General features: G+C 41.5%; 1 protein-coding gene and 1 long non-coding RNA gene across 4 annotated transcripts; one reads left to right on the forward strand and one right to left on the reverse strand.

The window, feature by feature from the left end:
* Positions 1–2: 2 nt before the first annotated feature.
* On the reverse strand, positions 3–4,221 carry LOC113009168 (amphoterin-induced protein 2). The gene has a single exon (XM_026147337.2). It carries the CDS (start codon positions 4,219–4,221, stop codon positions 2,707–2,709), a length of 1,515 nt encoding a protein of 504 aa, XP_026003122.2. The 3' UTR covers positions 3–2,706.
* Positions 4,222–5,981: 1,760 nt separating this feature from the next.
* LOC113009542 (uncharacterized) lies at positions 5,982–25,537 on the forward strand. Of its 3 annotated transcripts, none has more exons than XR_013902826.1 (4): positions 5,982–6,121; positions 6,609–8,740; positions 24,851–25,097; positions 25,171–25,537. It is a non-coding gene; the product is annotated as an uncharacterized LOC113009542 (long non-coding RNA). The 3 variants fall into 3 exon arrangements; XR_003270197.2 differs by having other exon boundaries at positions 25,196–25,537; XR_013902825.1 differs by having other exon boundaries at positions 24,851–25,537.
* The last annotated feature ends 1,086 nt before the right edge of the window (positions 25,538–26,623 follow it).

Raw genomic sequence — 26,623 nt, forward strand, 5'->3', positions numbered from 1 at the left:
AATATGCCTGTAAATTTTATTGCTAAGTAATAATTTCAAATAAATTAACACTATTTTTCAGACAGCAATGTGGTAATACAACCACACTTTTAACCACACTTTTAACCAGCAGCTTACAGGGAGTGCAGAATTATTAGGCAAATGAGTATTTTGTCCACATCATCCTCTTCATGCATGTTGTCTTACTCCAAGCTGTATAGGCTCGAAAGCCTACTACCAATTAAGCATATTAGGTGGTGTGCATAATTATTAGGCAACGTCCTTTCCTTTGGCAAAATGGGTCAAAAGAAGGACTTGACAGGCTCAGAAAAGTCAAAAATAGTGAGATATCTTGCAGAGGGATGCAGCAGTCTCAAAATTGCAAAGCTTCTGAAGCGTGATCATCGAACAATCAAGCGTTTCATTCAAAATAGTCAACAGGGTCGCAAGAAGCGTGTGGAAAAACCAAGGCGCCAAATAACTGCCCATGAACTGAGAAAAGTCAAGCGTGCAGCTGCCAAGATGCCACTTGCCACCAGTTTGGCCATATTTCAGAGCAGCAACATCACTGGAGTGCCCAAAAGCACAAGGTGTGCAATACTCAGAGACATGGCCAAGGTAAGAAAGGCTGAAAGACGACCACCACTGAACAAGACACACAAGCTGAAACGTCAAGACTGGGCCAAGAAATATCTCAAGACTGGTTTTTCTAAGGTTTTATGGACTGATGAAATGTGTGTGAGTCTTGATGGGCCAGATGGATGGGCCCGTGGCTGGATTGGTAAAGGGCAGAGAGCTCCAGTCCGACTCAGATGCCAGCAAGGTGGAGGTGGAGTACTGGTTTGGGCTGGTATCATCAAAGATGAGCTTGTGGGGCCTTTTCGGGTTGAGGATGGAGTCAAGCTCAACTCCCAGTCCTACTGCCAGTTTCTGGAAGACACCTTCTTCAAGCAGTGGTACAGGAAGAAGTCTGCATCCTTCAAGAAAAACATGATGTTCATGCAGGACAATGCTCCATCACACGCGTCCAAGTATCCACAGCGTGGCTGGCAAGAAAGGGTATAAAAGAAGAAAAACTAATGACATGGCCTCCTTGTTCACCTGATCTGAACCCCATTGAGAACCTGTGGTCCATCATCAAATGTGAGATTTACAAGGAGGGAAAACAGTACACCTCTCTGAACAGTGTCTGGGAGGCTGTGGTTGCTGCTGCACGCAATGTTGATGGTGAACAGATCAAAACACTGACAGAATCCATGGATGGCAGGCTTTTGAGTGTCCTTGCAAAGAAAGGTGGCTATATTGGTCGCTGATTTGTTTTTGTTTTGTTTTTGAATGTCAGAAATGTATATTTGTGAATGTGGAGATGTTATATTGGTTTCACTGGTAAAAATAAATAATTGAAATGGGTATATATTTGCTTTTTGTTAAGTTGCCTAATAATTATGCACAGTAATAGTCACCTGCACACACAGATATCCCCCTAAAATAGCTAAAACTGAAAACAAACTAAAAACTACTTCCAAAAACATTCAGCTTTGATATTAATGACTCTTTTGGGTTCATTGAGAACATGGTTGCTGTTCAATAATAAAATTATTCCTCAAAAATACAACTTGCCTAATAATTCTGCACTCCCTGTAATGCAGAGTCAGTTTGCTTTCAGTCTTCAATTGAATGGAGTCAAGTTGGAAATTATAGAATTATATGTTGGATGTTTTTTTGGTTGAACGGATTTATTGTAAGTTTGTTCGGCTAATTTTGTCTCGGGATGGTGGTGAAGGACACGAGCCCTCTTGTTGGTAGAGTAGTATTCCCAGAACATTTTAATATATTCATTATTTATTGATTTTCATTTGAAATGTCAATATTTGGTGTCCCTATATCAGTACATACACGTGATTCTGTGCCGTATAGATTTTTTTCCCCCACCCCAAAATGGCAGACCACAAATCTACGGATGACATACTTTTAGCTACATCCATCATTTATTTACAAAAGCCATGACAATAACAACAATATATCATCATGGTGTATTTTGGAAATGTGTTCTTCTTGAAGTAAACCACCCCTGTAACAGTTCATCAAGTGTTTTTTTTCTGCAACAATAGCAAAACAATGGGTTTTGTGTGTATTTTAGTCTAAGAAGAAATTTTTACAGATTCATATAGATTTTAAAGGTGAATGGCAGACATAGTTTCATCTGCACAACATTGTTAAACAACATTAAGATAAATTCACAAGTACGACTGGCATGTTTCAAAGACACTATGCCCCACGGTACAAGACAGATGCTAAAAGAATGGTCATGATGCATTGAAAATGCAAGCACAATACCCAACAGCCGCCACTGCCTCTAACAGCTCATCACATCAGGTGTGAATATTTCTCTCGGCCCAATATAAAAAACCCACCCACATTTCTATCTTTGTGATCTTTGCTGTAACAATTTCCTGCGGTAACACTGAAATTTCCATATGAACTCTTAATATTAAAAAAACAGACACCACTTACAGTCGAGACATAATTGAAATTCTGCCCACAAAAGGATTGCATTTTCTGCTTTAGACCAAACACCCAAACCCCACAGTGCATAACTACTTCACAAGAATCACTGTGCAGTACTCACATCAAATGGATTTTTTCATGATGTACTGAAAGAAGACAGTGAGAAAAAAAAACTTGGGTTCATGCTGTACAGAAATGTGCAAAAGGTTCTTTTTCTTGCTATGCCATGTGAGTGGGGTCTGTGAGGGGCTGTCCCACTGTCCTACTTCCATTTTTAAGAATGCCCTCGGAAGTGACATGACTCAAGTTAACTGCTGCAATTTTGGTGCAGCCAGTGTCAGAGTCTTCGGTCTGAGGCTCTAAGAAAACCACCTTCTTCCCATTTGACCGCTGCTGTGTTGTCTCCACATCTCTGGGGTCTGAACACAGGATGATGGCTCGTCCGCCGCAGCCTCTCGAGTCCCCGCCGCGGCCATCCCGACACCGACAGGGGGTGAGGTAGAGATAGAGGAGCACCAATATGATGCTGACCACGCAAGAAGCCAGTGTGGTAAATGCAGTGTTGAAATTTTCTGCACTATTGCGATGCGCTGAACCGCTGGTGGAGGTAATGCTTAAATTTCCAACTACCACTGTGACCTCCAGAGAGTGACTGGGATTGTAGTTATGTCCGCGGGGTATGACACACCCATATGTTCCAGAATCTTCCGTCAGCGCTTCTCGAACTTCAAGGGTGCCATTGGGAAGAACTGCGAGGCGGGCACTTAGACCACTGTTTGAGGAATTCAGTACCGTTGTAGGGGTGACCCAAAACACCACAAGCCCCTCCTGAGCAGGCAAAGTCAACCCTGGGCATGGCACTCTTAACCACTGACCAGGCTCTACTTGGTAGATCTGTGTCTCAAGGGGCATAGCTGACATTTCATGCTCCTTACAATGAACTCCTGACTTTGCTCCTTTTTTACATGGGTAGTCACCTCTGAAATCCAGTAGAGGGGGATACTGTTTCCACATCCAATACTCCAGCAAGGCAAGCAACGCACAGTCACAGACTAAAGGGTTTTCCTGCAAATAAATTCCTCTTTGGCGAGTGAGGGACAGGAGGCTTTGGACAGGCACCTTAGTCAGTCTGTTATATGACAAGTCTAGAAATGTCAGATTTAGAGGTCCCTCGGGTTCTTCATAAATGACTAGGGGGAAGACTGACAGCCTGTTTGTAGAGAGGTAGAGCCTCTGTAGGTTGCAGAGGTCCTTGAAGGCGCCTGGATCGATTTGAATAATCTGGTTGTCAAACAGCAGCAACTCCTTCAGTTCTTTCAACCCACTGAAGATGGATGAGTTCAGCACTGTCAGCTGATTGGACGAGAGGTCCAAGTGGAGGAGATGTGGTGTCACATTGAAGGTGTTCACGTCAATGCTTCTTATGAAATTTTTGCCGAGAATCAGCGTAACGAGCCGTTGCAGCGGTTGGGAAATCCAGCCCACATGCAGGGCAGTGAGTCTGTTGTGGCTAAGGTCCAACCGTGTGGCATAACCTGGTAGATCAAAGGGCACCACAGACAGATTGCATCCGCTGCAGGAAATTATATCACTGGCACAAAGGCAGGAAGGTGGGCAAGCGGCCATAGAGGGAGGGAAGCCAAGACACAGCAGGAACAGCACTCCTGCAGCAGAGGGATTGCAGCAACCCCTGACATTGGTCTTGCCTAAAAGTTCCAAGGTAATGGAATGCATCCTGGTTTTTCCTCAGGATGGACCTCAGGTTACCGTCTCATTAGGTGTACACATGTCAGGTTTATATAATCCTCAGTCTACAGCTTGAAGAGACAAAACAAGAAAAGTGAAAGAGAAAGACAATGGAAATTAATGCATTATACTACCTGAGAATAAAAATACACATAGTAGATGACGATATCAGAATAAAAGTGTTTTCTATTTAAAGTTTTTTTTTAAAGGCACCGAGATGACAAGAGGAACACACAGTAAGACTGTTTAAGGAAATGGATAAAATAGGTAAAGGCATGACATGCATGCAACTCTAAAAATAATTTATAATCCACATTTGAATACAACAATGATTGCTGCTGGCATCACCCATACATGACAACTGGAAGTAAAGACTGGAACAAGTGTAACCTGATATGTGCACAGCAGTAACACTCCTCCCCTATTCCCCACCAATACAAATACAGTCTGCTTACTTCACTGCTCACAAGACCACATCTTTTGTAATAATGCATCTGTTTACAGGTTAGTATCACATTGTACACATAAAGAAAACAGATTAGCATATGTTTTTTTCCAATTGCTACTTTCTACTTGCCCCCTCAATTTTAACAAATGCATCAGTAAATCTATGTAGACCTTTTCATCCATTCAGAAAACAAGGTACCAGATAATATAAACACCAAGAATAAGTCAGAACTATTATTAATTATTATGTTAATCAAGAGTCATTGAATAATTCGGATACACAACTCTTCAAATCACCATAAGCAGCTGTTTTCCCTGATAAATTTCTCTCATAATGGTAATTTAAAGAAATGAGCAGTAACGCAAGAGCGGATTAATACCAGAGGCACGGGAGAAAAAAAAAATAAATGAAGTCAATTCAGAAAGGAGACAGCCAAGCAATCACTAAACAACTGACAGAAATTAATGTGATAATCAACAAACATTTAAATAATTTCTTACGCTGCAGTGCCAATCATTCTGTGTTTACAGGCTCTTGTGCCACCTTTTGCAAACCTAATTTCAATTTGAAAACCCAGACATGTTTTAACTCAGAAATAAACAAGTGAAGAAAATAATCCCGTTCACTTGTATTTTTGTATTTATTATTTGTTACAGAAATGTATTTAGCTACTTTGGATATACGTTTAAATGCATATCCATAATCAAGCCTTACAAATATGTATTCTAAATAAGATTTTCTTTTACTTAAACAAAAACCTGATTTTTAGTTACAAATCTTAAAGAATTACTGCAAAAACTATATTAAATGCACAGAAAACTTGAAAAAGATAGTTTAAAAATATAGAAACGTGACCGTGGGTCTACATTATTGCCATACTTATTCATCTACAATGCTCGCCTGAGTTAATCAGTTATTTGTCCTTCCTGCTCTTTCCCCCACACACGGCTCAGCAGAACAATATTAACCGGCTTTTTTGCGACTTTGAAGGAACCAAAACGCAGACGCACAGCATAAACCCAGCTCACCTTTACATCCACATCGCTGCCCGTTCAAATCGTCGTGCCGTTATCCAGACCCGCTCTTTTGGGGGGCGACCGGGTCATGTTTCACGAGTCTTTCAAAAGCAACTTGGAGCTTTTCGCAGCAAAGCGCATCGTTTTCAACCCTCTGAGCAATCCACGGAGAGGTGCCGGAGCAGAATTGTTCACCTGAAGCTCGGGTTACATGTCACCGTGGGAGGGGTCGTCCTGCGAGTAAACACGAAACACAAAACAGCAGCCAATACAGCGACGATGCGAGAGTGGATGATGCCAAGAGGAGGAGACAGGGCACCCTGCAAGGAGAAGGAGAGGGAGAAGGTGCGGCAGAGGCAGAGAGGACAGCATCAGCACCACACACTCTGCAAATCCACTGCTTTATAGCCTAATTTATCAGAAGGTGAGTGCAGCTCAATAAGTCAATCATAACAATAACAATAATAATAAAAGTAGACTAGTATTTTAGATTTTATTGTTTCAGTTAAAAGGCGATCAGACGATCATCAAAGTATTTCCAGGATTTTCCATTAATACTTCCCGTTATTTCCCGTTTTCCCGTTTATCCATTTGCAATAATATTTTAAACATGGCTCAAATTGCATGTGTATTGTGAAAAGTGACAAAATGTAGCTCAATATTTGGGTTTTACAGAATTTGGAAAGTAGTATTAGAAATGTAATAGGTAAGTTTTAAAGCCCTCTTCAGGACTATTTAGGGTTGGATCAGGTGACCCTGAACCCTCCCAGAGGTACGCTTCAATAGGCCCAGGCTGCTAGGGGCTTCCTTTAACGGACTGATCACTTCTTTTTCACTCACCTCTTTATGTGTTTATACATTATTTTGCATTTTATCATTAGTTGTAATTAATCTCTGCCTTTCTTTCACAGCATGTCTTTTGTCCTGTCTTCTTCCCGTGAGCAGATGGCTCCATGAGTTTGGTTCTGCTGGAGGTTTCTTCGTGATAAAAGGGAGTTTTTCCTTTCTACTGTTGCCAACTACTTGCTCATAGGAGGCCATCTGATTGTTGGGGTTTGTCTGTATTATTGTAGGAGCTTTACCTTACAATACAATACATTACCTTGAGATGACTGTTGTTGTGATTTGTCACCATATAAATACTACTCCGAATAGCTCCCTGTTGGTTAACCTCATAAGTTTTTCCATTCCCAAATGATATGTTGAACCCATCACATGTCAATTGTTTCTGTGAGCTGTTAAATGCAAGCAAGTGCCAAAACCTAAGAGAAATAATAATAGAAAAGCTGTGGACCTTCTGTACACCACCTGCCCAGCATTTAACAGCTGATACCCAGGTTAACAATGTAGGAGACATGGCACTCAAAGAATTCTGAGGGCTATGGGAGATTCCTGTAATAGCAGATATGGTGTCACCCTGCCCCTACTCCCAAAAAGTCATGTTGTTGGGCACATGTGCACAGAAGAGGTTCACAGGACTTTTCAGTGAGTTTTAACTGACTGGTGATAATCTATTTGTTATCACAGAAAATATGTCAATTTTAAAATAAATTGTTTACCATCTTCTGGGCTAAACTAAATCTGTTTACATAATTTTTAATTCAGCTGCATGTCCTAATGATCACTAAAATTAATATGAGTTGTTCTTCCCCATTCCCCCATAAAACAAATAAAAAAAATAAAAGAACCCAAAAGAACCTACTTCAAGAAAGACTTATGGAAATTGTAGTTAAAGCAATGCTGATTCGATATGGGAAACAATCTCCTTTATCTGCACTTGCCCAGTGTTTTGTCAACTCGTCCATCCACCCTGACCTCCTCTCTTTAAAAGTGGCTCCCATTTTTTATCACAGCCAGTAGAAGGTAAAACTGGATAAGACATCCCTGTTGTGCTTTCAGCTTTGGCTGCTGCACATAAACAGTGATATTTGGTGATTTTTGTGAAATCAGTTGTTATAAAACTAGGGGTGGCACAGTTGCCTCACAGCAAGAATGCCTGGTTTCTAATCCACCAACCAGCTGGGACATTTGTGTGTGAAGTTTACATGTTCTCCCAGCAATTGAGTGGGTTTACTCCAGGTCCTCCAGCTTCCCTCCACATCCAAAGAAATGCATGTTAGGTTAATTAATGATTCTAAACTGGCTGTAGCTGTGAATGTGAGTGTGAATGGATTTATCGTTCAAGACTATTTTGAATTTTGACCTGTGTAACACTATACACTGTGAGAAGTATAGCTATTGTTTATTCAGTAATCGTTAACCAATTAATCAGTGTGTTTACTGGCATATGTTTATGTCACAGTTATACCAAAGTAAACCAGGATGGTTAAGAATATTCACATTTATGACAAGTTTATTAGTGGTTTTACTAATAAATACTGAAATATCATAACAGATTAGCACTACATGACACTTTATGTTAGTTCTTATATAATGCATTACCTATTTTGCAAGTAATGTATTCCTCTCACAACAAACAGGGTGATCATGGTAGAAGTGATCTATACAATACCTGAGTATTGACGTGAGTTGTGTCCATGTTTGATTGTGTTTCTACTCTACCGCACACAGACCAGGAGAGCTTTTCTTGTTGCGTATGCTCTTTTGAGTTTGTCTTTTTACTGTCACAGGGTGTAAATGGACTCATGTGCAGACCAGAGATCCTTGCAAGGAAGACAGTGAATTTATTTACAAAAAGACAACACCAGGTGATAATATGTACATGTGCAAGTGGGGGGAAGGGAGGAGGTCCAGGGTTCCAGGGTCCGTGAGGGAAAAGGAGGGGGATTGAACAGACTCCAAACGTTTCCAAATTTCTCTCCTCTCTCCACCACAAGGTCGTACACGCCACACACTGGCTCGCAGGCGGGTCCAGGAAAGATCTGTACACAGAAACTCCAGTTAGAAACAGACTGACAGAAAGAAACTCACAGATTCTAATTTTCTGACTGCAGGGGGACTGACACTGATAGCTCAACGATCCAGCGACGAGTAGCACCGTGCTCAGGATTACGAAGATAGGCAGCAGGTGTGGAGATGGCAGGTGCGTGGGCCAGGGGCGGGAGCCCATAATGAGAACCGCCCCGGCAGGAGAGAGAGAGAGAGAAAGAGCAAAAACAACAAAAATACATGTTGCCTAATACGGGATCAGCTGATGAGGCACAGGGACCATGACATTTATATAAACCATCCTGCAACTGAAGTTGGATAGTAAGCGGTAACTTGCTGTCCAACTTTTTATAACTTTTGACTACAGATAGAAATCATTTGAAAGTATAGTTCAGAGAGTAAATCAGGCCTTCCTTGCATTGTTTGCCCACAACAGAAAACTTCAGTTTGCCTAAGAAGCAAAAGTAAAATCAGTATCTTCTAATAACTTCAAAGAGTGTGTTTTAGACCCAAATTCTATGCTTCAGTGGTGCCCAACACTCATTCTTCATCAGTTACCTGCAGTGTTGGGTAAGTTACTTTAAATTAGTAACCTAGTTACATTACTAGTTACTTCTATCAAAAGTAACTCAGTTACTTCAAGATACCCGTTACTTTCAAAGTAACTAGTTACTAGGGAAAGTAACTTTGGTTTTACTCAGAATTCTCTTGTTAATGTGTTTCTTCCATAACTTTGCCAGTCTTCTAGCTTGCTTACTTGCCACAAGTGCACTGTGCCACCTACCAATAGAAAGGAAAAAATAATATGCATATTTCCACAAGAGAAATCCCACGCCTGGACCGTCGTTGATCGTCGACATGATTCTAGCCTACGTCACAGCATCATGTGCGCTTTTTACATCCAACACAAAAACTGCAGTCGTGGTGCTTTCGATTGTACTCAGAACTCGGAAATTCTGCCTTCTGAATAGGAAGATGTAGGTAACACCAGACTGCAGACGAGCTGCTTACAGGGCTGGACTGGGACAAAAAATCAGCCCGGGCGTTTTGACTGACCGGCCCGCCATTATAGGAAAAATCCTAAAGCCTTTGAATAAAAACAAACGCTGTTGTGACAGTGATGTACACTGTCTTGATGGTATATATGTATCAATCTATCAATCGTTTGTTGTAAGATTCAGATAAATATTTATTAAAAGCTAGATATTTTAAATGAGAATAAGAAAGAAAAGTACTTCTTTGTGTCCCCCTTTCCCTGTCAATGCCCTACCTGGCCCCCCTGGCAACACTTTGCTAGACCCGCCCTTGCACAGCTGCCAGCTACGTAAAAAAAGGATCCTGGTGTTATTTCTCAGAAACAGTTCATAACTTCCTTTCAACTCATTCATGTCACCTAAAAGGTAAACCTGTTTCTCCATCACAGCTCTGATGATTCAGTAAGGACATCTCCTGGTTTCATCTTCATGTTTCCCTCTCACCACATAACCAAACTGACATCATGACCAGCAGCTTTACAGCTGTGGCTCCAGCAAACGTCAGCTGATACCAGAAATTAATATTAAATAAATTCTAACAACAGCTGATCAAGCTTAAACGTGCTGCTGTTGTTTAAAACAACCACAGCTGGTTTCTTCTTTCTGGCGCAAAGTGGGCGATAAACAAACAGAAGAGAGAGAGAAAAGCCGATCAGCTGATCATTGATCAGTTTCATGATTGAAGTAGCAACAGGAGACGGAGGGGGAGAATGAGAGAAGAAGAGGCAGCTGCAGAGTAAAGAAACGGAATAACTCCAGCTTTGTCTATTTTTCATTCTAGCTGAAGTTCGGGACAAACTGCGTTCCTTTTCACCTCAATACCAAACGCGTGATATTTTCTCTGAATACCGAACGATTCCATTTTTTACGGGATGGTTGGCAACTCTAATAATTAACCTTATGAACAAAATAAAGTTCACTAACATCATAGCACCCACCCAGCTGTATAGAAACCCCGTCATGCTAGCTAGTACGCGGTACGAAAAAGTCAGCACAACGAAAGTAAACTCCACCTAAACTTGGTTTATATCTGACCCGGATAGACTGCAGGTCATAAATTCTTACCTGAAGTTCAGTTCACCTGACACTCGGGTCTCTCCTCCTCCTGCCTCCCCTTTCCCTCATCCACCTGCTGGCCTCCACCACTTGCTAATGTTACTGAATCTGTGGAAGCTCCGCCACCACACGAAGTAACGAATAACGAGCCTATCTAAATCCCAGTAACAATTAACGCGTTCCTGATTTTGGTATAATAACTAGTTACCGTGCTCGTTACCACAATAATAACGTAGTTACTGTAACTAACGCCTTAGTCCCAACACTGGTCACCTATCATGGAAAGAAATGGAAATCTGCACCACAAAATGAATTCCTCAAATAACTCCTAGGTCACATTAACCCAAGAAATCTGAGATCTCTAACAGTGAGAGTGACTGATACCCTCAAATCTTTTAAGGCCCATGCCTGGTAAAGGTTCCCCTGCGAATACAGCAATTTGGAAACTTTGCTTTTGTTCTTGGAAGCTTAAGGATTATAACGCCTGCTGAGATTTCTGAGCTGGCCCCATGGCAGCAGAGCTGTCGTAGCATTATGCCGTTAATGGCAGCTTGCCAAGGACAATTTGGTTCATTAGCGATAACATCATTGTAATTAAACATCTGTGACCTTAAAGATGCCTGTGGCGTTTTCTCCAACGGAGCCTCTGCTTCATTGCTGCTCAGTCGCATTGCACAGCAAAAATGTGCGCCAGAGAAAGTGCACTGAGTTGTGGAAATATGTAAACAAGCAGCTGCAGCTCACAATAACTCCCCTAGGCTTCTTTTTTATTTTAAAAGAAGAGCAGCATTTTAGGATTTGCTTGTTGAGGCAGAATATTTCAGATGGCGTTAAGCTGAGCAAAGGGTTTACATAATCCCCTCTCTTTTAAAACTCCGTTTATCTGTAAAGTGTTGGAATAAAAAAATGAACGTATGAAAAAACCGTATGAATCCCCTGCCTTATTTATAAGTGAATAAATAATGCAGGGGATTCACATTTGGTCTGCTCCATTCTGATGGGGCTCAATCTTCTGAAATTTCTTTCTCTGCCTATGCAGTTTACCACAGCGTGTGTGTGTGTGTGTGTGTGTGTGTGCGTGTGTGTGTGTTTGTGGTTGTGTTGTGTGTGCTTTAGTTTGACACTAGCAGATGGAGTCTTTCATGCCACACAGAAATATTCTTTACTGTATCCGTTTGTCAAGGTTGTAAACTCTAAGCTTGAAGCTCTGACAGCTTTTGTGTTTTTTTCCCTCTTGAGTTCTTGTTCAGTTTCCTGAATGAAGATGTAGACGTCCAGCTCAATAACTGGCAACATGAAAGAGGAAAAGAAATCAATGGAAATCTCATTTCTGAAGATGAGTCAATTCGATTAGGTGAAAGAGAAGTGAGAGTGAGGGATCTTATAATCCCAACTTCAGTCTAATCACAATGCACTGGTAATTATGAGCTTTCCACCCAGGACTCAGTGGGAGATAAATCACTGTATGTTTCCATGGTGCCGATCATCAAAGGGGATGGCTTCTGGGGATTTTGCCAAAGTGTCCATCTTTGCTCTGCGATCACTTACGTAGGTTGTTGATATGCATGGGACGGATGGTCCAACAGTTTTCCAATTACTTATTCATGTCCAGATAACTTGCTGTTAAAGATGCACAGGATATGAAGCATATTCATCATAAATCTCTTTTGGTTTTTTGTCTAATCAGAAACAGGTGGTTTATAGCTTTAACCATTCGATCCGTTTATTAAACAGTATTAAAGCGGGCCAGGAACTGCATCCTACTCCTTTTCGAACATGTAGATTGTGTGGTGTATAAAGATAATCATGGCAACTCGATGTCTTCTAATTTGTTTTTTTCTGTTTACAACAAATTTTGTTTGTTTTTACTTATATATAAATGTTTGAAATCAATCAAACACTCAGCCAATGCCTGCAGGTGTTTAATCTCGCCTGGCTGTTAAATATTTGTCATTGGATCCATTTTGCATCCTTGATGTAAATTAGCCTCTGATTACACGGTTAGAACCAACACCAGCTGGGTTCTGACTGCTGGCTGAAGCCAAGCTTTGAAGAGTACTGGTCTAGATGGGTTTTAGTTTAGCTAGAGTTCAACAGGCCATCTGTCCACTCAGGGCTCTAACCACTTATTACTCTCAAGGGTGATGAGAAGAACATGGCACACTTCCAGTGGGCACTGAGAATAAGTCAGGTTCTGATGTTCTGCAGGTTACAGGACGTGTCTTATAAAAGGGTTTTTAATCATTTTGGAAAATATGTAGAATGCAGAATCTATGTTTCAATCTAATCTAGCTAATCTATTAGCTAACACTGCTGAGAGGACCAGTCGCTGGCTATGGTTAAAAAGGGCTGACATCACTTGGGCAGCTAAGGCAGTCAGCTAACCGCGAGAGAAAAGAAAATGTTCTGCTCTTCTCCCCTCTGCTCTTCTTCCCTTTTCTGGGAGGCAGTGGGGAGGTAGAGTGCACAGCCCGATCCGGCGGGGAGGTGTGGGAAGCCAGATCAGGCACCCCCCTTCTGGCTCTCCTCTCTGCTCTCTCCTATCTTGTCCCTTTAGTCTTACTTCTCTCTATCACCTTATCTATCCCTTTGAAGAAGTGAGGCTCCATAAATGCAAAAGAGCTAAGTATTATTTCTCAGTTGCAGTGAATAGATAGGAGAAAATAAACTGTAGCAAACTAAACAGAAGAAGATGTCATGATACGTTGTGTGGCAGGCAGGAGAAGGACCCAATAGCAATATTCACAAACACGGGGATGAACTTAAGAAACACAGCTTTAATGCTGGCAGGACAGAATACAGGACATGCAAAACTAAACCGGAAAAACGTAAACTAGTACTCGAAGGTAGACACAGGGAGATCCACACAACATGAGGGAGAACACGACGCCGAACAGAGGGAGACTCAGACAGAAATACACAGAGGGTAAACGAGGAAAGTGGGCACACACGGGGAACACAGGTGACACTGATAATCATAACGAGACAGGGCGGGGTGAACTGAACATGACATGTAGAGGCACAGAGGTTCCGACAGGAGGAGAGAGAGCACGGGGAAAACACAGACATAACGGGCTGGGGAAACATGAAACAACCACAAAGGGAGACGAGGGCTCATCAATACATAGAGGGCACACAGGGGGGAGAGAGCCATGAAGGGAAAAACACTTAGGGAACAACACAACAGGGCAACTCAGAAGACATGGCTTAAATAAGGAACGAAATACGAGAATACAAAGAACTAAGAATACTGGGCCCACATGGCCCAGGACCATGACAGAAGAGAAATAACAATTTAACATAAACCAGTGACTCTGGGGCCTGATCAACCCTGGCAGGGCCTCCTTGGATGAGGGTGTCTAGTAATAATGACCGAAACACCCGTTGAATCCAAGGTCCACTACTGACGATGTGTCCCAAATTTTAATATGATAATCTAGATCAGATCTCTAATCCCCAAAAATGGCAGATTAGCTTGGGTAAATAGATGAGGCACACAACGACGTGTGCTGTTGGTAAAGTTTCTGGGCTGCCTTTCCTCATAATAGCCATCCCTCAAAATTTTCTCCATTTAAAGCAATGCAATATCAGGGACTATAACATCTAGTCCTTTTACTGAATTTACTGAATCAGGAAATATGGGAAGACTCTTGCTTAAGATAGGCTGGAGGCAGGCAGGTTTGTTTAGCATTGCATTTAGTTTTTTGTATGACTTAAAAGCAGTACCTTATCAGACCACTGTCGTAAGTCCAAGTAGGAATGCCTAAAAATGTATTTTTCTAAAAGGTTTACGGGATGTTACAGAGATTGTGTTGTTATCAGTAATGTGGTTATTTATGACAGTCGTGATTTTATGAGCTGTAATCACATGACCATGTGTTTCTTGTGTCTGCAGGTATGTAGTGTAGTGAGCATCAGCCAAAAAAAGGGAAGCAACTTCAGCAACTCCTGAATGTAATGCAAGTTGTTACTAAGAGACCAACTTATATACTTCAGTGCTGTTATACTGCATATTTAATATTTATATGATTAACCACCTTAGATGGTGGTGGTGAAGAGTTTGCATATCTGCAACTGTTAAACACTTGAAACAGTCTCTAGAAACAGTTACCTGGAGAGGGGCTGGACTTTTTTCCAATTTGGAATGGTGAGTATGATTGTATCCCACAGGCTCAGAGCCATACCTGTGAGTTTCCCCAAGTGGGCCAGATGATTGGGTCCCTGTGCATTTGGGTTGGGGACTGTGGTTTGCACACATTTTCCAGGCATCTGACTAAGATGCCTCCTAGTTACCTTGTAGGTAGGCGAGATGTTTCAGGCATGTGGACACTCAGGACACACTGAAGAAATCATGGGCCTTGTAATTACAGAGGATAAAGTTTTCAATACTGCAGCTTCGATTTATTATAAGCGTTATACGTGCTGTTCATTGTGAAGATCAGGACCAAAGTGTAATGAAATAAGGTGTAGAGGCTAAGCCTACGCTTGAAGCCACTGAGGTGGTCGTTAACGGGGGTGACGCGATGTCACAGGTATGCATGAATTAAGTTAACAGTCCAATAACTCCAGCAGTATGTATCTTGTCCTTTTTGGTCTTTATTCCGTATCGACTTAGCATAACAGCGCAATGGTCACAAACTGTTTGCCTTCTCAATGACACACCTGACGCCAATTACGTGCGTCTACCTTTACATTACATAATCAAAACAGAAAAAGGTGACCTCTAGTGACCACATAAGGTATTAACCCAAGAATGGCTCCTACACCCCGGCCCCTAATTGAAATGGCTATCAGACATGGCAATTCTAATCACAAAGAAAATAAGGAGCCACTAATACAGTCTACTTTAGACCTATACATTCACATAAATAAACATCAGTAACACACTTTTAACCTTGAAATGGGAAAGCATTTGCAAATCACTGAGCCAACCTTTCCACTTTTGCAACATGGTTTGGGGTATTGGTTCATCCCATCCCAGTTTTCTTTTGCAAAGCTCCTGCTGCATTCCTTTGGCAGGCAGCAGGACTGGTGCAAGAAATCCCTATGGATCGTAAATGGAACTTGATATTGATAACATTCCACGCCTAGTACAGGATTTTTGAGGGATATCCATTTTGAAGTTGAATGTATCAGTTTCCACACACCACTGCAAGCCCAGAGCTCTTTCTACCGGAAGTTTGTCTCTGTCAAGATTTAATTCTTTCAAGTCGTTAGCCCTTTGCTCCTCAGAGATACTTTGCAACAGGGTGCGATTGTTACTGACCCACTTGGTCAGTGTAAATCCTCCCCTTTGACAGAGTGCTGAAAGATCTTTGACCAAATCAATAGCATCTGAGGTGGAGGCCACACTCTTTAAACAGTCGTCCACATAGAAGTTCTCTTTCAGCATTTCACATACCTTGTCTAGGAATTCAGTTTTATTGTCCTCAGCTGTTTTTCTCAAAGCGAAACTGGTGCAGCTCGGGGAAGATACTGCACTGAACAGATGAACAGTCATGCGAAACTCAATTATGTCCTTGCTCAGATCTCCATCTGGCCACCATAAAAAACGCAGAAAGTCTCTGTCCTCTTTGGCAACTTTAACTTGATAAAACATTGCCTTTCTGTCACCCATAAATGCAACTGGATCCTGTCGAAATCTAAGCAAAACCCCAAGCAATGTGCTTGTGAGATTAGGACCTTGTAAGAGCTGCTTGTTTAATGATGTCCCCTGGAATGATGCCCCACAGTCAAATACAATTCTTATAGATCGTTTTCTGGGATGGTAAACTGCGTGATGAGGAATGTACCACTTCTTTCCATTTTCGCAAGACAGCTGCTGTGAAGGTATTTGCTCTGCATATCCATTACTTATCATCTCGTCCATAAAGTTTTTATATTCTTTATGTAACTGTTCATTGTTGAGAAGTTTTCGTTGTAGACTTTGCAATCTTTGTTTAACTATGGAGAAATTGTCTGGCATCTTTATGTTATCCTTTTTAAAAGGTAACTTCAAACAGTAGTGTCCATCTTCCATTGTTGCAGATTTTTCCATGATCTTCATGAACTTAAGGTCCTCCCTTGACAAACCCTTTTCCTCTGTAACCCTTTCATTAAAGTCATAGTTATATTGACTTTTCAACATCTCCTCCAGCTTACAAACAGATATCCTATTTACAACTGTTGGTGGGTGCTCGCTGTCCAAGTTGCATTTACCATTTTCCATGGGCCCATTTATGACCCAACCCAATGCTGTTCTTATAGCATATGGGCCATTCCCCTGGCTATGAATGACCTCCCATGGTTCCAATAACTTGGGAGCGTTGCATCCAATCAACAGGTCCACATTAGCCATTATGTGGGGGATTTGAACCTTTGACAGATATGGCCACCTGATCAGATCTTCTTCCTTTACAAAGTTATCCGTGGTGACAGGCATCCTTTCCTGTGTTAGGATTTCTGGAAGTTCATAGAAGGCATTGCTGCCTAAACCAGAAACTTCAAGACCAGTAAGTGAGTGGGCAGAGACTACCTTTTCTTGACCCATCGTTTGTAACAGGAAGTGAGTTCTTTTGCCCACAAGATTTAGCTTTTGCATGAGGTGCTCTGAACAGAAGCTAGCTGAACTGCCAGGATCTAAAAAAGCATATGTCTGTATGACATGACTACCTTTAACAGACTTTATTTGAACTGGCAGAATGGAAAGCAAGCCGTTTTCTCTTCCGGCCCCTGTATGACCACAAGTTTTTACATTCTTTGAAGAGGAGGGCTCTCCATAGCATTCAGGGCTTACACCATTGTTATCAATATGGAGGACAGTGGGATGACCTTTACCACACGTTCTACATATCAAACGCTTAGCACAGTCCTTGCTTATGTGCCCAGCACCTAAGCAACCAAAACACAGCCCTTTCTCCTTTAAAAAAAGTATTTTGTCTCTGTGCTTCTTCTGCTGAAACTGTTGACACTCCTCCAGTGTGTGTTGTTGAGTACAGCAGACACAAGATGGCTTTACTGTAAAGTCATGGCTTGTTGTAGTAATCAGCCTTTCCGTGCTGTAGGTTTTATTCATGTTCATGGGTGTGGCTGTAGCAGCAAAGCTGTTCCCTTTAATTTGTTTGCTTGGTTGTGACTTCAGTCTGTTGTCAACTTTTGAGACGGGGATTGTTGACGTTACATTCTGAATGTCCCCAAACAAAGGATCTGAAAGAATTTTCACCTGCTTTTCAATAAATGCAACCAAATCTTCAAACCGAGCTCTGTGTTTAGAGGTTTCCAATATATCATATGCAAACGCTCTCCATTTCTCTCTCATTTTATATGGCAACTTGCACAAAATGATTTTCATGTTCATTGGCATGTCCAGTTCCTGCATATGTTGCAATGTTTCCATGACATTACAACTCCCACGTAAGAAAAGGGAATATGCTTGCAATGATTTCACATCTTCATTTTTACTTGCAGGCCAAGATAACGCCTTGTCAATGTAAGCAGTTGCAATTTTATATTCATTTCCGAAGTGTTCTTTGAGCAGTTGCTTTGCTTGTATATAGCCTTGTCCTGCAGCCATATGTTGACAACTGCGTACCAGCTCTCTCGGCTGTCCTGTTGTAAACTGCTCCAAATAATACAAGCAGTCCCTCTTATTGGCCTTTTCTTCCACTCCTTGTTCAAACGCATTAATGAAAGAGATGTACTGAAGAGGATCACCATCGAATACAGGTATTTTCCTGGATGGTAATGACGATGCACGCTGATGCTGAACAAGGGTTGCAGTTATTTCATTTTGTCTTTGTAAAATGGTACAAATGTCCTCCGACTGTCTTTCTGCCGCTGTAGGAATTGACCTGGGTGGAGGATCCACATTGTGAAATTGCGTTGTGATGACCATTTGAGCTTGTGGCTCACTTTCAATTTCCGTTCCTGGCAGGATCATTGCAGATATGTTGCTTTCAGTCTGTACTATTTGCACTGCAGGTTTATCTTCATTGACTGGTGTACTAGGCTTGACTGTGGCTGAAGCAGCTGTTTTCTTGATTTCCCTTTCATAATATGAATTCATAGCATTGGACGATATGTTAGATATACTTTGAACTTCAGCAGCTTGGAGAACAGCTAACTTTGCAGAAGAGGCAGAAAGCAACGCTTCAAGCTCAAGTTGTTCACGTTTCCTCCTTAGCTTTAGCTCTTGCTCCTCCAAAGCATGCTTCTCTTTTAAGACTGCCATACGAGCGAGTAATGCTGCCTTTTCTGCTTTTGCTTTGATTTTGGCAGAAGAAGTTGTGCTCACTTTACCACTAGATGAGCTTTTAGTGTCTGAAGATTTACCAACAACATTTGAAACACTGTCCTCTGGCTTAACACCATCATCAACACCATGATCACCCTTTAAATGTAAATGTTCGCAACCTGACAACCATTCTTTCACTTCATAAGTGAACTCATCATAATGCATTGTTTTTGCTTTAAACCATTTTGCATGCTTTTCCTTTTCATCATCTGGTAACAAACACATCAATGAACCATGAATTGTTTTTGCTTCATTACACAAACCAACAAAATCATTGAATGATGCTTGAATCATAGAAGTTTCATTTTTTTCCATTGAGACCTTATACTCTCTTTTAAATTATTAAGCTTTATTTAATTTAGCTTTTCTATCACGTTGCAGTCTGCCTAGTCTCACTGCAAGTGCCTTAGCAGTCAATTTCACCACTCGTTTTTCCTTTTCTGGATGTGTCCCAGCCTTGCTGGCGTTGCTACTTTGCACAGCTGATTCTGCAGCAGGCTCCGGGGGCCTGTCAGCAGCTTTATTTGTGTCCATAGTTCAAATGTTCCAAAACTCAAATATTTATCAAGTATTGAGGGTTTATGCGCACGTGCGAAAGTTTGTTTATAAATCAGTTTTATTTGGGTTGACCACCAATGCATTGGAATTACGTCTTCTTAAATAAGTGTGCACACTTTTATAAATGGCCATTTATTAGTAGCGCTACTCATACCTTGCGTTGGGCGCCGTACTGATTCCGATGAAGAATTCTGAGTCCTCTCCAACATCCACGGAACAATCGCCAAGCATTCCACGTCGTCAGCTGACAGACCGCTAGTCCAGCTGTCCGCTCCTCGTGAAACCTCCACTTTCCAAACGGCATTCAGCTCTCCGCGGCGATCGATCACTCAGACTTTAATTGTCCTGTTTACGCCGAGTCTCCAAAACACCGCGGCGAAGTTGGCACAAACTTTTCCCCAAAGAAAAGCAGTTTGTGACTCTATTGTAGAGGCTAAGCCTACGCTTGAAGCCAATGAGGTGGTCGTTAACGGGGGTGACGCGATGTCACAGGTATGCATGAATTACGTTAACAGTCCAATAACTCCAGCAGTATGTATCTTGTCCTTTTTGGTCTTTATTCCGTATCGACTTAGCATAACAGTGCAACGGTCACAAACTGTTTGCCTTCTCAATGACACACCTGACACCAATTACGTGCGTCTACCTTAAATACCTTTACATTACATAATCAAAACAGAAAAAGGTGACGGAGCTTGCAAAGAAAAGCGTCTGGACTTCTTTAAGTTGCTTGAAGACGTTTCACCTCTCATCCGAGAAGCTTCTTCAGTTCTAAGGTCAAATGGTGGAGAGTCCCAGATATAAACCTAGTGGGAGTAACCCCCCACAGAGGGACAAAAGGACCCCCTGATGATCCTCTAATCGCCAGGACACTGGCGGACACTCTTTCGAGGATGCCAATGTTCACATTTTGGACAGAGAGGACAGATGGTTTGAAAGAGGAGTGAAAGAAGCCATCTATGTCCACTGTGAGCGACCATCTTTGAACAGAGGCGGGGGTTTACGACACCAACTGTCTGCCATCTATAATCCAGTTTTGAGATCCCTTCCCAGACGCCTTAACGCCCACTCACATCCTGGGCCATCTGACCTCAGGAATTCGCATGATAAGGTGGGGCCAGGTTTCACAATGAACACACCCAAAACTCTGGCTGATTGGGACCCACGCCCAGTTTCACACCTTGGCTCAGGCGATTAGAGGATCATCAGGGGGTCCTTTTGTCCCTCTGTGGGGGGTCACTCCCACTAGGTTTATATCTGGGACTCCACCATTTGACCTTAGAACTGAAGAAGCTTCTCGGATGAGAGGTGAAACGTCTTCAAGCAACTTAAAGAAGTCCAGACGCTTTTCTTTGCAAGCTCCTTTGACTACGATGACCTGGATGACTGAGAACCTTCACAGACAGAAAAAGGTGACCTCTAGAGACCACATAAGGTATTAACCCAAGAATGGCTCCTACATAAGGTGTCTTATCTATGACAGAAAAAAAGAGACTGTTGGGTGAGCTATGTTGACTTATATCAACAGAGAGAGAGTAGAGCTGTTGTGCAACCAATAGAGCTGACTCTACTGGTTGCACAACAGCAACTCAGCCATGAAGCCATGTCAAATCAAAGAAAGGTTGCCAACTTTCTGGAGTCAATCACAACAGATCTCCAAACTTGTGGACTTCAGATTAGCGGGACTCGGTTTCCATGCATCCAAGCCTTACATCATCAAGTGCAATGCAAAGCATCGGATGCAGTGGTGTGAAGCACACCGCCACTGGACTCTAGAGCAGTGGCAATGTGATTGCTGAAGTGACGAATCATGTTTCTCCATTTAGCAATTCGATGGACGAGTCTGAGTTTGGTGATTTCCAGGGGAACGATACTTGTCTGACTGCACTGTGCCAAGTTTAAAGTCTGGTGAAGGGGAGATTATGATGTGGGGTTGTTTTTCAGGAGCTGGGCTTAGCCCCTTAGTTCTGGTGAACTGACTTTGTGGGAACAATTTGGGAATGGCCCCTTCCTGTTCCAACAAGACTATGCATGACTGCACAAAGCAAGATCCATAAATACACAAAGCAAATTAGGTGTGGAAGAACGAGACTGGGCTGCAGGTTCCTAACCGCAACCCAACAGAACACCTTTGGGATGAATTAGTGCAGAGACTGTGAGCCAGGCCTTTTCATCCAACATCAGTGTTTGACCTGACAAATGCTCTTCTCCTACACTCCTACTATCTTGTGGAAAGCCTTCCTAGAGGAGCTGAAGTGATTATGGCTGCAAAGTGTGGGTCAACATCATATTAAACCTATAGATTAAGAATGTGATGTCATCAAATTCATATGCTGGTGAAGGCAGCATAGCGTTTGCTCAATGAAATACTTGTACTTAACATTATAGTCAAAAGGATTTTTGTATTTCCGTATAATGTTGGAGGATCATGCTGGCTATGAGCCAGTCATTTGTTGACCAGAGTTGACTGGTATTGCACACTCCTATGCTGCAAGCAACTCAATAAGCAAGTGTCTCCAGGTTGGACAGAAATGTCAAATGCCTTGAAGTTTCACTGAAACACCAGCAAGAAACACATTCCTATTTTATAGATAAAACAGTAAGAGTACCTCATCTGAACAAAAAAGACATAACAGCACAGGACTTAATTGCAGAAATGAGGTGCAATTTTTTTTTTTTACACTTATTAACTGCCAAAGGATTTTCAAATGTGCAAATTTTGCATTTCAAGTAACTGTTGTAGATCGTAGCCGTCAGGTATCATTAATGGTCTCCATTTGCAGCACTCAAACTTCAAGGACTGAGTATCCAAACCTGAACTGTGGTTTTAAACACCAGGTGAGAATGAATAAATGCACAAATTAAAATTTATTCATCATGGAAAACCGCAGCTCCGGATTTAAAACCACTGAAAGGATCAGGTTGTGTCATTTCCCTGACATAAGACATCAAACAGAGGGATATAAATAGTGTCTTAATACCATGTATTAAAATTTCCCTGGCCTTCAGTGATTCATCTTAAACATCATCATCTACTCTAGCTGCTCTATGTACTGCTGTTAATGCCCCTCAGACACTGAAACCTGACTTTCAGAGTGTAGTTTAAATGAAATGCTTGATTGAGTACACATGCACCCTAAATGATGGTGCAAACATCTACTATATCATATAGCAAATAGATTGTGTGAGAATGTGACTTTTATGTTCTGGATGCTAAGGATGTCTGGATCCTTAGCACTTGCAAAAGCACTCTCCCACATAGAAATGCTAGGAAACGTTATCCTGTGTGTTAGGGTAAAATTCAAAGGCAGACTTGAAGACAACAGGCTGGTGGATGTAAAAAGGTCACTTTAACAAAACAGGTTGAGCTGGATAGTCAACAAGCCCAGAGTCTAACAGAAAGCCCAGCTAACAACTAGGACCAGAAAAGAAAGCATAAACTCAGAGGGATTAACATGGAGACAAGAGGGATACTGGGCCGTCACATGACAGGCGGACAGCAAACGCACACTGACAACTGACAAAGGACTATGAGGGCAAGGCACACAATCACAAGGAAGGAGGCAAAGCAGCTCCCCCCCCCCCCCCCCCCCTATAAAGCAGCTAACACAGACAAATGGGATGCAAAGAGAGAAAAAAGGACATGGGGAAATGGGCAGGAGAAGCAAATGGAAAGGCTAGAATTAAATGTCACAGAACAAAAAAGAGCCATCAATAATTCATGTGCATTACATGACAGTCACCAAAGTTTCCTTCAGAATTAATGACAATGGCAGTGCAACATATACATTAGCAAGAGTGGGGGTAAAGGGTGCATGGATGTCTTTTAATGCTTGCTTACAGGGGCAATAGATAACACAGTTATGTCAAATGTTTGCACCATTCTAATATAAAGAAATATAAACGTAAAATATTTGCTCACTTTAAAGTTAATGATAGTAACACGTCTCAAAAAAATTGGCCATGTAACATCCCTTCTTCTTTTAACTTCAATACACAAATTGGGACTGATGACATCATTTGCTGGACTGTTTGGGAGAAGAATGTTGTCCCTTTCCTGTCTCATACAGGATTCCAGCTGCTTAACAGTCCAGCTGTGGGCTTCTGTGTTGTATTTTTAGTTTCACTATACTCCAAATGCTTTTTGTCTGGACTTCAGGCAGGCCTGTTGAGGTTTCTAATGTGCATGAAAATAAAGCAATGAGAGCACACTAAGCATTAAAATATTTCATTAAAATGAAAATGTAAATTGTACCGCTATGTGCGCTAAAGCCCAAGAATAACAGTTTTTGTGCAGCATCAATTTCATGTCTTATTTCAATGTTCTGGTAATATATATATATATTTTTTTATTTTTTTATTTATTTATTTATTAAGGGTTGCACCGATATTGAACCATTCGATAAAGTGCTATCGGTTCGGTACGCATATGAACAATACAAAATTTTTAATTTATATTATCAACTTTTCTTCTGACAATGCTGTCTGTGTTGAGAGCTCAGTGGATCTGCGTTTGACTACTCCACCTAGGCTGCACTGTCGAGCGCAGATCCACTGAGTGCAGCGCAAGCTAGCAAGACAGAAGCTTAGCTCGTTGCAACATGGCAAATTGAACCTCCCCCACCCTCATTCAGATCTGGCCTGTGGAACTATTTTGGTCTTCATGTGACGTATGACCCTGAAGGTAAGCGTGTCATGGGCAAAAGTAAAACAGTATGTCGGATGTGCCACGCAATGCTCAATTACATGGGTGGGAACTACTGTGTAGTTTGCTCGTTAAGGTGTTGACACAGTCCAGCCCCACGCACGGGGCGATCCGCGGTAACTCGATAACGGAGATTTGCCTGTTGTGGCGTTAACGTCATTTCAGATTAACACTGACAGCACTAGTGGGAACAAAATGAATATGACTGCACATTTACTCCGATATCATTTGTTGTATAGGATGCTTTAAGTGCTCTATACACTCTCTGCTTTATGAATATGTTTCATATAAGCAGCCAATATTTAGTCATATAGTAATAAAACTACTAAGTGTCGCTCAACTGTGAAGTTACACCAATTCTAACTGTGCATTGTCACTGGAAATCACACACACTGAAAATGTGACACAGAAAATGTATAACACAAGTAAATGATTCTTGATCCTCATGAATATGAAGCAATAAATGTGAATAAAATACAAATGAAATATAGAAAATCAAGGGCTTATATATTCAAATAGTTAATCATTAATAAAAATATGGCCAATATAAACTGAACATTTACTAATCAAGTAAATTTTATTTCCATTAAAATGTAACCAATTAATTTTACTGATACATTCTAATGGTTTTTTTAATAGATCTTGAACATGTTGCACTGTCAATGGTGCTGCTATGGAGAAGGTATGCAGCACCAAGTTCCTGGGTGTGCACATCTCAGAAGATCTCTCCTAGTCAAAAAACACATCATTGCTGGTCAGTAAAGCCCAACAGTGACTCTACTTTCTCCACAAACTGGGAAGAGCAAGAGCCTCAACCCCAACTATGAGCACCGTTGAGAGTATTTTGCCATAGTTACAATGGGTAGTAAGAGCAGCGGACAGGATCGTAGGTACCTCTCTTTCCTCTCTCCAGTACATCTACTGCACCCACCTCATCCAGAAAGCCCTCTGCATTACAGGTGACTCCACTCATCCGTCTAACAGCTTCTTCAGTTTGCTCAGGAAGGAGACTGAAGAGCCTCTTGGCCAGAACCAGCAGACTGAGAGACAGCTTCGACCATCAGGCTGTCAGGATGCTGAATTCACTCCCTGCTCTCACACACGAACTGCAGACCTGCGTTCACTTCTTCCCTGTGAAACATACAAAACTCTGACCTGCCACCATTGCCTTTTCACTGACTGCCCCACCCCACTCGCACACAAACTTGCCCACAATCACTATAATTGTGTTGGACACTGCTGTTTAAATAAGATTGTATAGTATTGTGTTGCACATAAGGCTCCCATTTTATTTTTATCTTTTTATCTTTATATTGTTTTAGTGTACACTGCAGAGGTGGGACCAAGTCATTGTTTTGCAAGTCTCAAGTAAGTCTCAAGTCTTTATCCTCAAGTCTCAAGTCAAGTCTCAAGTAATGTCAGGCAAGTCAGAGTCGAGTCTCAAGTCACTGGTGTAAAAGTCCGAGTCAAGTCACAAGTCTGAAACTTTGAATTTCAAGTCCTTTCGAGTCTTTAAAAAAAACCCGAAAAAAAGCATGTTGCAGTTATGCTAAATGTAAATATTAGACCATGTAATTTTAAAATCTGTGTTTTTCTCAACACATGACAAAATAGTGAACTTAGAAAATATACACAAATTGTGAAATTGCACCTCTTTAAAATGCAGCTCAATTAAACCTAGCTCCAAGAATAATTTTCACCGACAGTTCTGAGATAAGCTGCATGTTATTCTTGGATGCGGTTGTAGGACCGGCTTTAAAATCGCATGACAAAAATATCATACACATTAAAAAAAACTGTATCACCAACGTAGCCTGGACAACATTTGCTAGTTAGATGAAGTCAGCTATCTCATCTTAGCATATTTATATGCATATTTATAATTATACGGTTCTTGGAGTGAGTGCATACACTCATGAAGTTTAGTAACTTCAGGTCACTGCAACAAGCCTAGGTACAGTTTACCGACGGATGGGTGCAGGACCTTGAAATGCACCGTGTAGAACGAAAGACCATCGTACGTATCATAAGTTTACCAGTCTCACAAATTGTCGTCATAAATACACATTCCTTAACCGTTTATTAATAGGACCTTTGAGCTCAACGGTAATTAATTAGTAGTGGAAATAATTTCTGGTAGCGTTACAGAAATGTAGCAGTGACAACAATATTGTATGCTGTAATCACCGCACGGATAGGAGGTGGCTGGCTTGACCGCGGCTCACAAATGACGGCTCACTTTACCGCAGTCTGTAATCGCACTGGGCAATTAGTGATACAAAAAACCTGTTTTATCCTGTGAATAAAAGTATATGTTTTTGTCAATGTACCATAATAACAGAAGCGAAATGCAACATTGTGTCAGGACAATTCACTATTTATGCACAATAAATAAAGGAGCATAGCGCGACA

The sequence above is a fragment of the Astatotilapia calliptera genome, chromosome 17, assembly GCF_964374335.1.
Source record: "Astatotilapia calliptera chromosome 17, fAstCal68.1, whole genome shotgun sequence".
Lineage (NCBI taxonomy): Eukaryota > Metazoa > Chordata > Actinopteri > Cichliformes > Cichlidae > Astatotilapia > Astatotilapia calliptera.